The 13,456-nt window shown below is 39.8% G+C and overlaps 1 protein-coding gene across 2 annotated transcripts; it reads left to right on the top strand.

Annotated features, from left to right (window-relative positions):
- The first annotated feature begins 833 nt into the window (after window positions 1-833).
- gjc2 (gap junction protein gamma 2) lies at window positions 834-13,132 on the top strand. Of its 2 annotated transcripts, none has more exons than XM_020654373.2 (2): window positions 834-1,019; window positions 10,834-13,132. In XM_020654373.2, exon 2 carries the CDS (start codon window positions 10,863-10,865, stop codon window positions 12,117-12,119), a length of 1,257 nt encoding a protein of 418 aa, XP_020510029.1. In that variant the 5' UTR covers window positions 834-1,019; window positions 10,834-10,862; the 3' UTR covers window positions 12,120-13,132. The 2 variants fall into 2 exon arrangements, with proteins under 2 accessions (XP_020510029.1, XP_020510031.1); XM_020654375.3 differs by lacking the exon at window positions 834-1,019 and adding an exon at window positions 7,364-7,841.
- Window positions 13,133-13,456: the final 324 nt, after the last annotated feature.

Here is a 13,456-nt window from a genome sequence, read left to right as displayed (position 1 = left end):
GAAACATGATTATTGTTTTTTTTCCATATTCTAAAATGGTCCTATTTAATAGGAGTAAGATTATTCAAAACAATATTTATTGGTTAGAATCTACAAGTGTGTTATTTATTCTTTAAAAACTAAATAGATACATAGATGACAAAAATAATTGTAACTTCTTTTTCTTTTTTTAACAAAAGACATTGGTTATGGGTGGAGTAGTTTTATAAAAATGATCATTTTGGAATAGCAATGAAGACCTGTATTAGCCTTGTTAAATTGTATTAAACACTTTGTATCTAGTAGCCTACAGGGCAGAGAACAAGAGGTCAAAACAGTGCAAAAGGAAGTTCTGGTCATCGAGTGTTTGCCCTACCATGATACATCAGGAAAAAGGAGTTGTCACGCCACATTTCCATCAGTTATCAAGAATAACAAACAACCCTCTGTATCCAGCTGAGGAAAAGCCTTACACATGTTTCTTGGCCTTGAAAATAACCTTTAAAAATTAGAGAAAAGAAAAAAAATCTTAAGCAAATCATGCATCAGAGTAAAGGTTTAGATTTATCATCTGACTCAACATCCAAAAGGCACTGGAGGCTGACTAAATCTTCAAGGAAAATTAGAATGAATGTGGGTTGCAGGGGATAACTTAGCAGTATTCTACCATTATGTGCAGGAGCACTATTAAACTATCAACTAGCCTAAAAAGGAAACACAAGGTTTTGGAGTTCTGGAGCTACGTCACTGTTAACTTCTGGGTGAATGAATGGGGTAGTAGTAGGAGTCATCTTGAATGAAATAATCAGTGGACATGGTAAAGCAGGCAGACGGGCTGGGAAACAATGGGGCCTTTGGCGGGATGCTGGTCTCCTGAGCATCTGCCTGTACTTGGTGGTGAGGGGTTTTGAAGAAAAATGACCCATTGTCTCTCCCATCCCGCTTTTTAGCCTGAACAGTGAAACGATGCCCCTGGATGCTCGCCCAGGATCACCTACCATAAAGCATAGAATACGATCCTTCTTTATCCACATGGACAGGTAGGTGCAGCCTTATATTGTTCTTTTTTTGTCTCTTTTTTTAACCACTGTGAATGCTATCCTATGCAGCTGTTGGCTACTCCGTATAAACAAGGGCTCAAATTTTTTACCGGCATCTGAATATGTTGAACCGGGAAGAAAAATAAAGGGAAGTCAATGGTAGAAAATAAAAAGGGTTGCTTGTTTACTATTTGCTCTCATATAATCTTTTTTGTCACATTTAAGAGAAGGTGGTAAAAAAATAAAACTAAACTACAAGCTGAGAGGTTAAGTTTTTAATGCAACTCACCATTGCAACACATTGTGTTTCCTGTTAAACATTCAGAATTTAACCCTGATTACATGTGCACCATGAATCTGTCTGTTGTGCCTCTGTAATTACATTGAATGCACTTATTTAATGGCTGGACAAGATGCTAAACACCTGAGCAAAACTGAACCATTTGCTTAAAGAAGATTATCTTAAGCTATTGATGCACCACAAAGCCTTTTAATCTTTTTGAATAAACGGTCTTCCTTCCCTGAAGGACACAAGGGCACAATGCCAACATTAGCAGTGATTAAACTGGCAAACTGTTAATGTAGGTCTACATTAAAATATATTTTGTTAATGTAGACCTACAGGTGCTTGCTGTTCTTTCAGTACTGAACTATAACAGAATATCTGTTAATGTAGGTCTACATTAACAGATATTATTTTATTTATTGGAGTTCAGCACACAATCCGCAGCAAGCAGCTGTACATTAACATTTTTAAAACAGAGCCAGGAGAAGCTTCAGTTTTGATGCATGTACGGACAGCGGACCTTATCGCTCCCCCTCCCTCATCTCTCTCTCTGTAGCTCTGAAGCTGATGTGATTCTGCGCTCTTTTGATGTCTTAACACTCCGTAGGAGTCGAGAGGGATTAGAGGCCTTAGTAGGCCTACAGTGTGGCTGCCAGCAGTCAATAATAAATAATATAATTTTTATGAATTAATTTGCCTCTTGCATGAAATGTGTGTTGAAATAGGCCTACAGTGTATTTTAACGTCTACCATAATGGTGGTACTTGGAGAGCCAAATATTCTGAAGTGGTACGCAGTCTAAAAAGTTTGAAAACCACTGGTCTACGTCATATGTTCCAGGATCAGGTCATTGCCCCCAGAAACAGGACTATTAATATTCAACTTGGGCAGTCTAAACAGGTCATTTACCCCGGTTAGTTTTGGTGAAAGTCACAGACTTTCATCACATTTGTGAAAATGGATGAGGAGTCAGTGACAGTTAAAAACCTTACCTCCACCTAGTGGATAAAGCATCCATTGACGAATGGACACAGACATGCACCACACTTATGAAGGCAAAGCAAACATACATGAAACGGTTAATTTGTATCTTTTGGCTGGTGCATTGTTTTCAATTTACTGAAGACATTATTACAAATCACTTATGGACCTCAAAGGTTTATTAAGGAACTGCTACTTCTAGTCACTGTCTTTTGCTCAACAAATTGCATTTTCTCAGTAATTCCCAGGTTTTATAGTTTATCCTGTAATGTCTCGTGTTAAGTGGTACACTTTACAGTATACGCGCATGTGCAGTTTTGATCAGAGCTTTAGTTGCATAAGCAGAGAGACGGTTATATTGCTGTTATCAGTGAGGGACCTGCAGCGTTGCTACCAGTGTATGGAGTTCACTCAGTTGGAGGAGGGCAACAGCACAAAGGCGTCTGGAGGAAGGAGCTTCAGCAAACATATCTCTGCTAGTCCAAATGACCCTGACTAGGTCTGCTGCTCCTTTGGGCCTGCCCAAGATAAGCCCATGACATAGCCAGTTAAGACAAGATAATGTCAAAGATTAAGGGCTCCCAGCTCTGTAAGCAAAGAGCTCTTATTTTGTTCATTTGGAGGGGTGGTTTGCGTTTGCCACCCTTTCAGTGAGCGTGTAGAAATAATTGCAGGGAATAAGACAATATAATATTATGCCCATTTCCATATTTAACTTAATTTAACTTAATACGTTATAATTTATTAGATACAGTTTTTAATTATCCTATTTTCATTTGTTCAAAGGAAGCAAAACACGTTCAAGGTTCAAGGTTTTCCTTGTAAAGGTCCAATTTAATGATGTTTTATTCAAAATCAGCCTGTCCAGACTATCACTGACAGGTTTTATTTTTTTTAATAAATTAATTTATTTCAAAGTAAAATAAAATCAAGAGCAAAGGACATTTACTAGGCTTTAAATACATGTTCCTCATTTTGAAAATACAAATTCTCTCATAACTGTCAGCATGTCTTTTTTATTTTTATGGAGCCGTCCAAAAGCTGATGAGCTTATTGGAGGGAATTTTCCACATACTGATATCTTACCAGCAAGGTTAACAGTCCCTTCAATTGTAATGTCAAGGATACATTGACACAGTCAGATCTGGAAATTACAGGTAATGTTTGCACTTACAAAAGCCAATCATGATGCGGCCTCATGCATCTTATCATTTAGACTACAGTCATCATGAACAAAGGCCACTTTAAACTGCTGAACAAAACCACACATTTCCCATATTTACAACCTTCTGTGAATGATATATTTGGCTCACTATGTGTGTGTAGGTGTATTATAACATAATTGTATTTTTACAACTTGTGAGGCAACAATGATATAAAACATTATGGCTTCACACTCATGAACATAAATTGACTTAAATTGGACCTTGACATTTAGCATTTTGGTTGTCTGATAGCACAGGTACAGTACATTGTTATCTAAATTATGAGTTCATTGTACTTCCGGAATCTTTGCATCTTTTTAGGGCCATAGAAAGGAAACTCATCCTCAAGGTCAGTGCATGACCCAATTACAATCCAATATAAACTTATTTTAAAGAAAGTAAAGAAAATGCTCTATACAACTATTTGCTGCCTCATTTGCAATTTTATGAGGATGATGAAAAAGAAGGCTTTATACATTATATTAAATATCTTTAAACATTTAAATTAAACATTTGACTTTTATTTGTAAGTTTATTTTTTCCGCGCTCTCAATCAACATTAAGAATATCTGTGTTTGTTAATTTGTACAGAAGTGTCAAGGTGTGGCTAAATTTTGATAGATATATTTGAGCCATCTTTCACCGTTTTTGTGAGTGTGATATTTTAACAGTGCAATGCACGGCCAAAACAAGTTCCTTAGCTTGTATGTGGGAGATGCAGCGCCCTGGCTGAGGGAAGTTGTTGGCATCGACCTCAAGGCTTTTCATCTCAGTGGCTTCAGTGGAGTCCAGCCTTAGTAAAACTGGCACGGGACGCATTCTGCCCAGGGGTGGGATAGGCTCAGCTGAGAAACTGGGAGAAAACATGAGCAAATGAGATGGGACTGCCACCACTCTCAGGCTGCCTATGGGATAGCCTCTCACAGCCTGGTGAAAGCAGCTTAATGAAAGCAGAAGAAGAGACGGGGGGGGGGGAAGGAGGAGTCCATGCATCGAGTTGCATGCTTTTGCTCTGTTGTCTTGTGTCACTCTTTTCTCTTGGGGTGGGGAGGTGGTGGTTGGGGTGGGAGTGGGGGGGGGACTTGTAAGTCACATGGTAAGAGCTTGATCTGTTACATAAACGCAGACCTCCACAGCCCCAAGTCTGCTCGCATCAACTTTGTTCAGTAAATACATAAGGGTAAAACTCTTGTAATGACATTGGTGGCGGCCAAGGAGAGTTGTTGAGATGTTCACTCCTCCGTGTTGCATCACTTGTACACTCGGCTACGCTTCAAACCCTCACAGCTCCCAGTGACCTCATAGAGGTGAAACTGTCTGGGAATTTAAACAAAATACTGATCCTCAATTATTTTTGGGATCAACAATACACCATTTTACTAAATTAAATTAATCTATGAAATAGGAACAGTATCAACTTAAAAGCGCATGTGCAGTTTTGATCACATTTTAAAATGTATTTAGTCAGTCACTTCAGTCTGTCGTCATGTTTGTCAGCTGTCATGTTGTATTTTTTCACAGCTGTTTCCATCTCACAGATGTGACCGTGGAGGGAAAAAAATATGTATCTTTTTTACATTTAACATTAAATATAACTTTGACCTAATGAATATTAAACACTCCTATTTGGCTGTCACATGATGCCAGTCCTTGTGACAACAGCAATGTCAAACAATGTCTCACAGGGGAATGCTGTTATATTTTCCTGGCTCTCGGCAGTCCAATCAATATTTATCAACTCGAAACACAGTTTCCCAAAGCTAGAGTAGCCTGACATGTCCGAGGACACAGAAATGTTTTCCAAACTAGAAAGTCATTGACTCAATGCATTAGTGATTCTTTTTTTCCAGATTGGCTATTCAGACATTTTCAAACACTTTCAAAGACTAATTTAACTCTTTGGTAAAAGATGTATTTGTCAAAACTATAATATTTACAAGTACCAATTAAATGCAGCTCTATTATTGAAGATTAATAAAACGAATAACACTGTGTCAGAAGATCTAGAAAACTAAACTAATTAAGAGTTATGTTTAAACTGTAAAATCTATAAAGATAGATGATTAGAATTGAAAAATAGAACTTGTTTATTTTACATTTATCATCACATAATCTTGTTAGATTCATACTGAAGGCAGAGCAATATATAAAGTACTGCACAGTTCATGTTAAAGACCTGCATATCATGACTCATTTCAGCAAAGTAGAGTAAATAAAATCTCCATTAGTGTTTATTGTAAATCCCAGTATCTTTCACCAACTGTCCAGGAACATAAACTCGAAATGATTTCGACTTGAACGTTCACTTATTGACGCTTTGCTCGGGACCATCTGTGTCTTTTGGAGGATGTAAAAAATTTGGATGGAAAGGAACGAAGTAGAACTAAAAAAACACGTGCGTATCCGTCCCTTAGGGTTAGCACATGTCCAAACCCCAAATGCTCTAGTCATTCCAGCAGCATCCCCTGTCTCCTTCTCCTCAGTGCTCCACCAGGGGTGCTCGATACGCCACATCTCCTCTGTCAGATGGAGAGGGGAGCCTCGGAGGCGAGGCCTGCAGAGGACAGATCCTGCAGGGCCCAGATGGCTAGCTCTCTGAGCTTTCTTCAGAACGCAAACTAATCAGACTAAATAAGCTCTAAATGACTTCTCATGTGCTTGTACAATCTCCTTCTTGACATGTCTTCCTGTAGTTCTCTTTGCTCTCTTTACACCTCAGACTGTCTCACATTCTCACAATTTATGAAGAGGCAGGAAATTAACTAATTCTCATCATTATTTACAGAACTGATCTGATTGATCAGTTACCGATGTTGATGAACGTTATTCTTGGCTTTATAGCTACAGGTCATAACTACAGGTTATTGAGGGCGCTGTTAAAGTAATAAGTAATAAAAAATAATATGGTCACTGTGACATTGAGCAGAGAGGTTTCATTAATGTTAGCCAGACACTAACCCGTTTATCTGTCCTCTATTAAAAGTAAATGAGTTAAGATCACTTCCTAAACCTGACTGCAGGATTTGGCACACAGGAGGAGGAAATGTAGAAATTCCTTTCCGATTCTAATCCTGCATGAATCACCTCCTCATCTGTATTTTGTCGTGCCTTGTTTCTTCAGAACAAAAAAGCAATTGAAAGTAGTTTATGTGCAGGAAAGTAACTTGCTGTCATGTTGAAAAATCCATCACATGCCTCTAAGTCACAACGTGTGCTACTGCGCTCTGTAGGCCTGTAGCATAAACATGAAGTCGGAAAAAGAGGTGTAACGGTAGAGCGGAGTGGGACTCATCCACTGCTCTGTTATCTGGCCATCTGCCTGGATGGAGGATCTAAATATTATGACACTTGATATGACGGAGCATACCTGCTGGTTAGATTCTGGCGGATCTGCACTGAGGCAAGGTGGCTAATGTCTCTGTGACATTTCTGTCCTCAGACTCCCTGTATCTGTCTCCCTGAAGTTGTTTTTTCATAACTGTCACACATTGTAAACTGTTATGCAATTGACAGACAATATAGACCTTGCTAATCTGCAATCACTGTGTGTGTGTGTGTGCTAGAGAGAAAGGGACATTTTGCATTTTTACAAATTGTGTTTTAAGTGTAATACAACTCAGAATGAGCTTCTTCTTATGTAGGGGGTTGGGGGGCATGAAGCCTTTAATCAGTAAGAAGTGCTGAGAGTCATAGATGGATGGAGATATGGAGGTGTAGAGAGAGAGAGAGAGAGAGAGAGAAGAGAGAGAGAGAGAGTCAGAGATGTAGAGAGAGTCAGAGATGGATGGAGATATGGAAATGTAGAAAGAGAGAAAGTGAGAGAAGAGAGCGAGAGAAAGAGAAAGACCCTCATCATCTGTGTTACAAATGTTGCACATGAGTGTTGGGGGGAGGTCGGCTGTGTTGCGATTAACACGCTCCCTCAGCCCCGGTGTTCGTTTCAGTCTGCACTGAGATATCCTCAAGTCTGAACCCTGGGATGAGGGGATGAGGGTCACTCGCCAGAGGATTTTTTTCTTCCTCTCTGTTTTTTTTTATACTTTCTTCACGGGCAGAAGGCTGGTGTAATAGAAACCAGACACAAGTCAGAATGTAAGGCATTCACAGCAGTGAGACCTCACTTTTTTCACAGAGTTGAAGGAATACAGGATTAAAAGAAAGTCTAGATCAAAGCAGCACCAAAATTGTTCCTTGTCTTTTTTTTTTCTTACCAATCTGGAAGTTGTAATAAGAAGAGGAAGGCTGGACATGAGGATGAAATATGTGTTCAAAGGATCACATCGTGGAGGGGATATCTAGAGAGGGCAGAGGAGACATTCAGGATGGGAAATGCATGTGCAACTATTCCAGGTGGGTTGTTTTGTCTGTTGTCTCTGACTTTTTGACGCTGTAGAGTAATTTTAGATGCATATTTTTAAATAGTAAAACTGTGGACTGTTCATGATGTCCCATGTCTTCTTTAATCATGTTTAGAGATAATGCAACACAGTTGCAATAATCCTTTAAATATAAATTAATACTCTGCTGTACAGGAAAAGTCATTGAAAGAGTGTCAATATGTCATTGTTTTTTAATTTAAATGTGATGCATGCTTACTAAGATTACGCATGTTATGCCTGTATTTGCATCAATGATTAAATAGCTGGTCTTCATTAGGTCGGAAAATGTGTCATAGCGATACAGCATTTTCTAAACTACCCCGTATTCCTGCACCAGGATGGTGACAGTAATCTGTTCATGTCCTGGTTTATTTTTATTAATTATATGAAATGAAAAATAGTAAATTGTTCGGAGTAATTCGTTCTGTATGACACCTTTGTAGAAAGAGACGCAGAAATCAAAACATGACCTTGAATAATATTTGAAGTGGAAATATGTTTGCTTTAATAAGTCTTGTTTCTTTCATATTTCTTATCTTAATGTGAGTTGTCTTTATCATCAGTACAGTTCAATCTTTTGTCAACGTAAGTGGTAAATTCTACTTAAGTTTACAATCTTGTTTGAGGAGAAGCCAGCTGTAACAACCACTGTAGGGACAATTTAACACAGACAGGGTAGCAAATAATCAACATAACAAGCAGTAGAATACTTGCAGAGTTGTTTGTTCAGGTTCACTTCAGGTACACTGGAATGACATAATGAAAGGTTTATGTATAACGCTGATGCCATAAAAACAGATTCATTCAAACTTTAGTGTAAATTCTCAGTAAAGCCTCCTCATGTCATGCCATCCTGAGGCCCACATGAGCTACCCACCATATAGGTGCCATCTGTCTCCATGTGGCGATCCCCCTCCCCAGCCCCACTCAGGCTGGATCTGGAGGGGAGGCCTCGTGGCAGAGCAACAAGCCTCTCCTGTTCACTCAGATGGCAGGGGAGACGGCACATCCCACGCCAGGGAACACAGTGCCGCAGTCATGAGATCAACATGAACTCTGCAGCTCTGAAAGAGGAGGACAGAAGCTTTACGCTGTCTCCTCCTCGTAGCTTCATTTACCTCACAGTCTACAGTGACTGTGACAGTGTGAGGCGTCATGTCATCTGTTGTATAGTGTGTGTGTGTGTGCCCGTGCACATTTGTGTGACCCTTGGCATGATGTGTTGAAAATACGGAGTACAGTATGTTTCTGATGTGGCACTTTGAGTGGAGCACAGTCCTTTTTATACATTCAGAGCTCTGTCAGCTTCAGTTTGTGTTCTCAGTCTGTCACGCTCGTGTAGTGTTTGCCGTGTTCCTGGGTCAAAGCTACAATCAAAGTGATTGTTGTTGCTGGTGGGGTTTTGTGTAGTTGACGGAGTGTTTATTTGTCATCCAATTTGCTGCGTTTCCCCTTCGACTCCCAATCTGTTCAAATGGGATAGTAGAATTACTGCATGTAATGTGATTATAGAGAGTGATCACCTCACTTACTCATTTTATCAAACCTAGCCATTGTCTTATATTTGACCGTGTAATCTATTGAAAATGGATGCCCCCTCCTTATCAAACAGTTATACTGTACAACAGACTGTTTTACACTGAAGGACAGTATTCTCTCTCTCAAAAAGCTGCGTGGAATCAGAGTGACTTCATGGGTTGAAAAATTAAGCCAAGACTTACAGAAGAACAGTGATTTTTCTGGTTACTTAATAAAAAGGCAAGAAACACTTTTAGTTATAGGCCCAACAGATTACAGTTGAAATGGGGTTAAGATTGGGCAATTAAATAGGTGATGACTGAAAATTAATTGGAAGATAAAATGAATACAATTTAAAGCTCCTGTGAGGAACTTCTAGGTCTATTTATCATTTTGTCGCCCTATGTGAACAAAGTAATACACCATTCATCTTATAAGGTGATTTCACATTAGAGACCCGGGTCCGGATCCGAGTACACTTGACCCCAAAGTCTGGATCATTTGATCAGAGTGAACACAAACATAGTCGGCTTGAAGAGGTGGTTACGGGCGAGATTCAGGTGTTCTCAAGTATGGTCTGCAGGAGATGTGAACGCAACCGTGCTCAAACAAGAAAGTGGACCGCTATATGACGTAATACTAAAAGGCTCCTGACGCTTCAGAAACCGTCGTATCCGCACAGCATGGGCCCATTTTCTCCTCTGAGCTGCATGGTAGATTTGGAATTAGGAAGAGGGTCGCTGTTGGCGTCTAAGAAATAACAAAAAATATTCACAGTTAGCAGGATGGACTTCTTGGTGCATTTGCAAACCAACTATGTGCATACTGCCCCCTGCTGTATCGGACTGTGTACATACCCAAGTGTACTCAGGTGTGCAACAATGTTACTAATGTGAATGCAGACCAATTGAGGAGAGGGGAGGGGGAGCAATCTGGCTCTGACACAGTGCGAAATAATTGTGCTAATGTCAAAACTCCCTTATTTTCTTTTTTAGGTCATAAAAGAAGCACCAGTGTTTATTTCTGAATGTTTCATAACTGGTTGAAAACTCCTCATAGGAGCTGTAAGTTATTTTTTGACAATGCCATAAAACTGCATTGCTCCATATTCACTAATGTGTTTGTTTACAGTAATTATTGGTCTTTATGATAGTTATTTAAATATCTTTGGGTTTTTGGAGTGGCAGTCTAACCAAACAAGACATTTGAAAATGTCAGTTTGAGCTCTGGACATACTGTTGATGCACTTGGCAGATATTTAAATGTGTTTATGTTGAGTTGAAGCCTTCGACTGTATTTGCTTTGGTTTAAAAACTTCTGCAAGCTAATACGTCCAACAATTCCTAAGTAAGAAATGTAATTAAACAAAATATTTTATCAGCAAGTCAAGTTCATACCATTTATTTAATAATAGATCTCAATGAATTTCTTTATTCTCTTTCCAGATTCTAGTTGAAAAGCTTACCAGAGCAACATGAGCTGGAGCTTTCTCACTCGTCTCCTGGAAGAAATCCACCATCACTCCACCTTTGTGGGGAAGGTGTGGCTGACCGTGCTCATCATCTTCCGCATCGTGCTCACAGCAGTCGGAGGAGAGTCGATCTACTCGGACGAGCAGACCAAATTTATCTGCAACACCAAGCAGCCGGGCTGTGACAATGTCTGCTACGATGCCTTTGCCCCTCTCTCACACGTCCGCTTTTGGGTCTTCCAGATCATCATGATCTCCACTCCCTCCATCATGTACCTGGGTTACGCAATCCACAAGATCGCCCGAACATCAGAGGAGGACCGCAGGAAGCACAACAGGCTCCGAAGAAAGCCTCCTCCTCACTCCAGGTGGAGAGAAAGCCACCATCTGGAGGACGTTTTAGAGGAGGATGAGGACGACGATGCTGAGCCTATGATCTACGAGGATACACTTGAGGTGCAAGAGGCCAAGCCTGAACCTGTGAGCAGCACAAGCAGAGACCCACCAAAGCACGACGGACGCCGAAGAATTATGCAAGAAGGACTGATGAGAATGTATGTTCTTCAGCTCATGTCACGAGCTATTTTTGAAATTGCTTTCCTGGCAGGACAGTATCTCCTCTACGGCTTTCGAGTTAGCCCTTCATATGTATGCAACAGGATCCCCTGTCCTCACAGAGTGGACTGTTTCATCTCCAGGCCTACAGAGAAAACAATCTTCCTCCTTATCATGTATGTGGTAAGCTGTCTTTGTCTAGTTCTAAATGTGTGTGAGATGCTTCACCTGGGAATAGGCACCTTTCGGGACACCCTTCGTATGAAGAGGATTCGGGGCCGACGGACGTCCTACGGCTGCCCGTTCACTCGCAACATCCAAGGCTCCCCTCCAGGGTACAACCTTGTGATGAAGACCGACAAACCTAGCAGGATCCCTAACAGCCTCATCACACACGAGCAGAATGTGGCCAATGTGGCCCAGGAGCAGCAGTGCATCAGTCCAGATGAGAACATCCCTTCTGATTTGGCCAGCCTTCATCGGCACCTCCGGGTGGCCCAGGAACAGCTTGATATGGCCTTTCAAACTTATCAAACCAAAAACAACCAACAAACCTCCAGAGCAAGTAGTCCTATTTCTGGGGGCACAATGGCAGAGCAAAATCGAGTCAATACAGTTCAGGAGAAGCAGGGAGCAAGGCCGAAGTCGGCCACAGAGAAGGCTGCAACTATTGTGAAAAATGGAAAGACCTCTGTCTGGATATAGAGGTGCATCTCATTTAGTAAATTAACAGTAAAAACATTTAGGACTTTGAGACTGCACTGAAACACAGCTGGAGGATCTGTGTGTGAGATGCAATTTAAGACAATAACAAGTGAGAATTTCAATCACACTTAATGAAGAATTACGGTTCAGTTTTGGGAATAAAAAAGAAAAATACTTTAAGGAAATATCCAATCTAGTATCATGAATCTTCTTTGTTACTGTTGTGTGTAATCCTATACTTAACATAGTTTTTGGACACATAATTACCTAGTAAACATCTCTAATTCCAGCTAAAATGTCAAAGTATAAACAGACTGCTTGGAGCTATTTATCTGAACTACCCTTGACTGCCACTGAACTGGATTAACATGAAGACATTTAACTTCTGTAAGTGTGTGATTGTACCTTCAATCCAAATTAGAAAAAGTGGTGAAAAGCACAAAATGCACAATGAGTCATTTCTTGAGAATGATGATTGTTGTTGGAGGGATGCATGGGAATTTTGAGAGGTTTTTTGGGATGCAGTATGGATGAGTGTTGCTGGAAGCAGATTTAAAGTGAAATATTTTGATAAAGATATTGAAAAAGGGCTGTGTTATGTAGGCTCTTGTGGTTAACATCTGCTCACTTTGTTGGTCTTGGGCCATAGCCTGCAAAGCCTTCATCTACTCTATATTTCCTAAACCTGCAGTGGGGGCGAGGTAAGTGGATAGCAGATATTTAAAAAAATATATATATATATTTTCTGCAATCTGAAGCAGACGATGCATGCTTTACAACTGGGAACATAGTATACACATAGGTTACAATAGAAAACCCCACCATTAGCTACTCAACTTCATTTACCTTACGTTTAGGCATGTTTTCCTTCATTGAAGCAGTATGTTTCTAGAATTGGTTTCAGAGTAATATTTAATCCAGCCTTCAGTGTTCTGATACTTCAAAGTGCCTCAAACTTTTAAAGACTGTTCAAGTATTTTATTCAAGAGGAAATAAATCTATTTGAAACCTGATTTCTTGCCTCTCTGTTTTTTTTTTTCACATATGAACACATTTATCATTTCAAACTTAAGAATGTAGAGGCTGTTGTTTTTTTTAGGTATGGAAGGCTCTTTTTAAAATGAAGATATATTATGCATATCTTGTCATAATAGTATCCTGAGAAGATATGCTAATGTAAGAAAAGACTACAGCCCATATATTTAAATAAAACGTGTTTTTGTTGTTGCGATAACAAGTCTTATAAAAGGATACTTTTTCACGTGACAGTAATATAAACTCACATACTTGTTGCTCTTCATGGTAAAATGACATGCACAGCTTGGCCTTAGCCTGAT

The sequence above is a fragment of the Labrus bergylta genome, chromosome 4 (assembly GCF_963930695.1).
Source record: "Labrus bergylta chromosome 4, fLabBer1.1, whole genome shotgun sequence".
In the NCBI taxonomy this organism is placed as follows: domain Eukaryota; kingdom Metazoa; phylum Chordata; class Actinopteri; order Labriformes; family Labridae; genus Labrus; species Labrus bergylta.
The sequence above is the reverse complement of the archived record's forward strand: the minus strand, read 5'-3'. Positions and strand labels throughout refer to the sequence as shown.

Bases quoted from the DNA above. Each gene is read 5' to 3' on its own strand.
- gjc2 (XM_020654373.2), top strand. From the start codon at position 10,863: ATGAGCTGGAGCTTTCTCACTCGTCTCCTGGAAGAAATCCACCATCAC.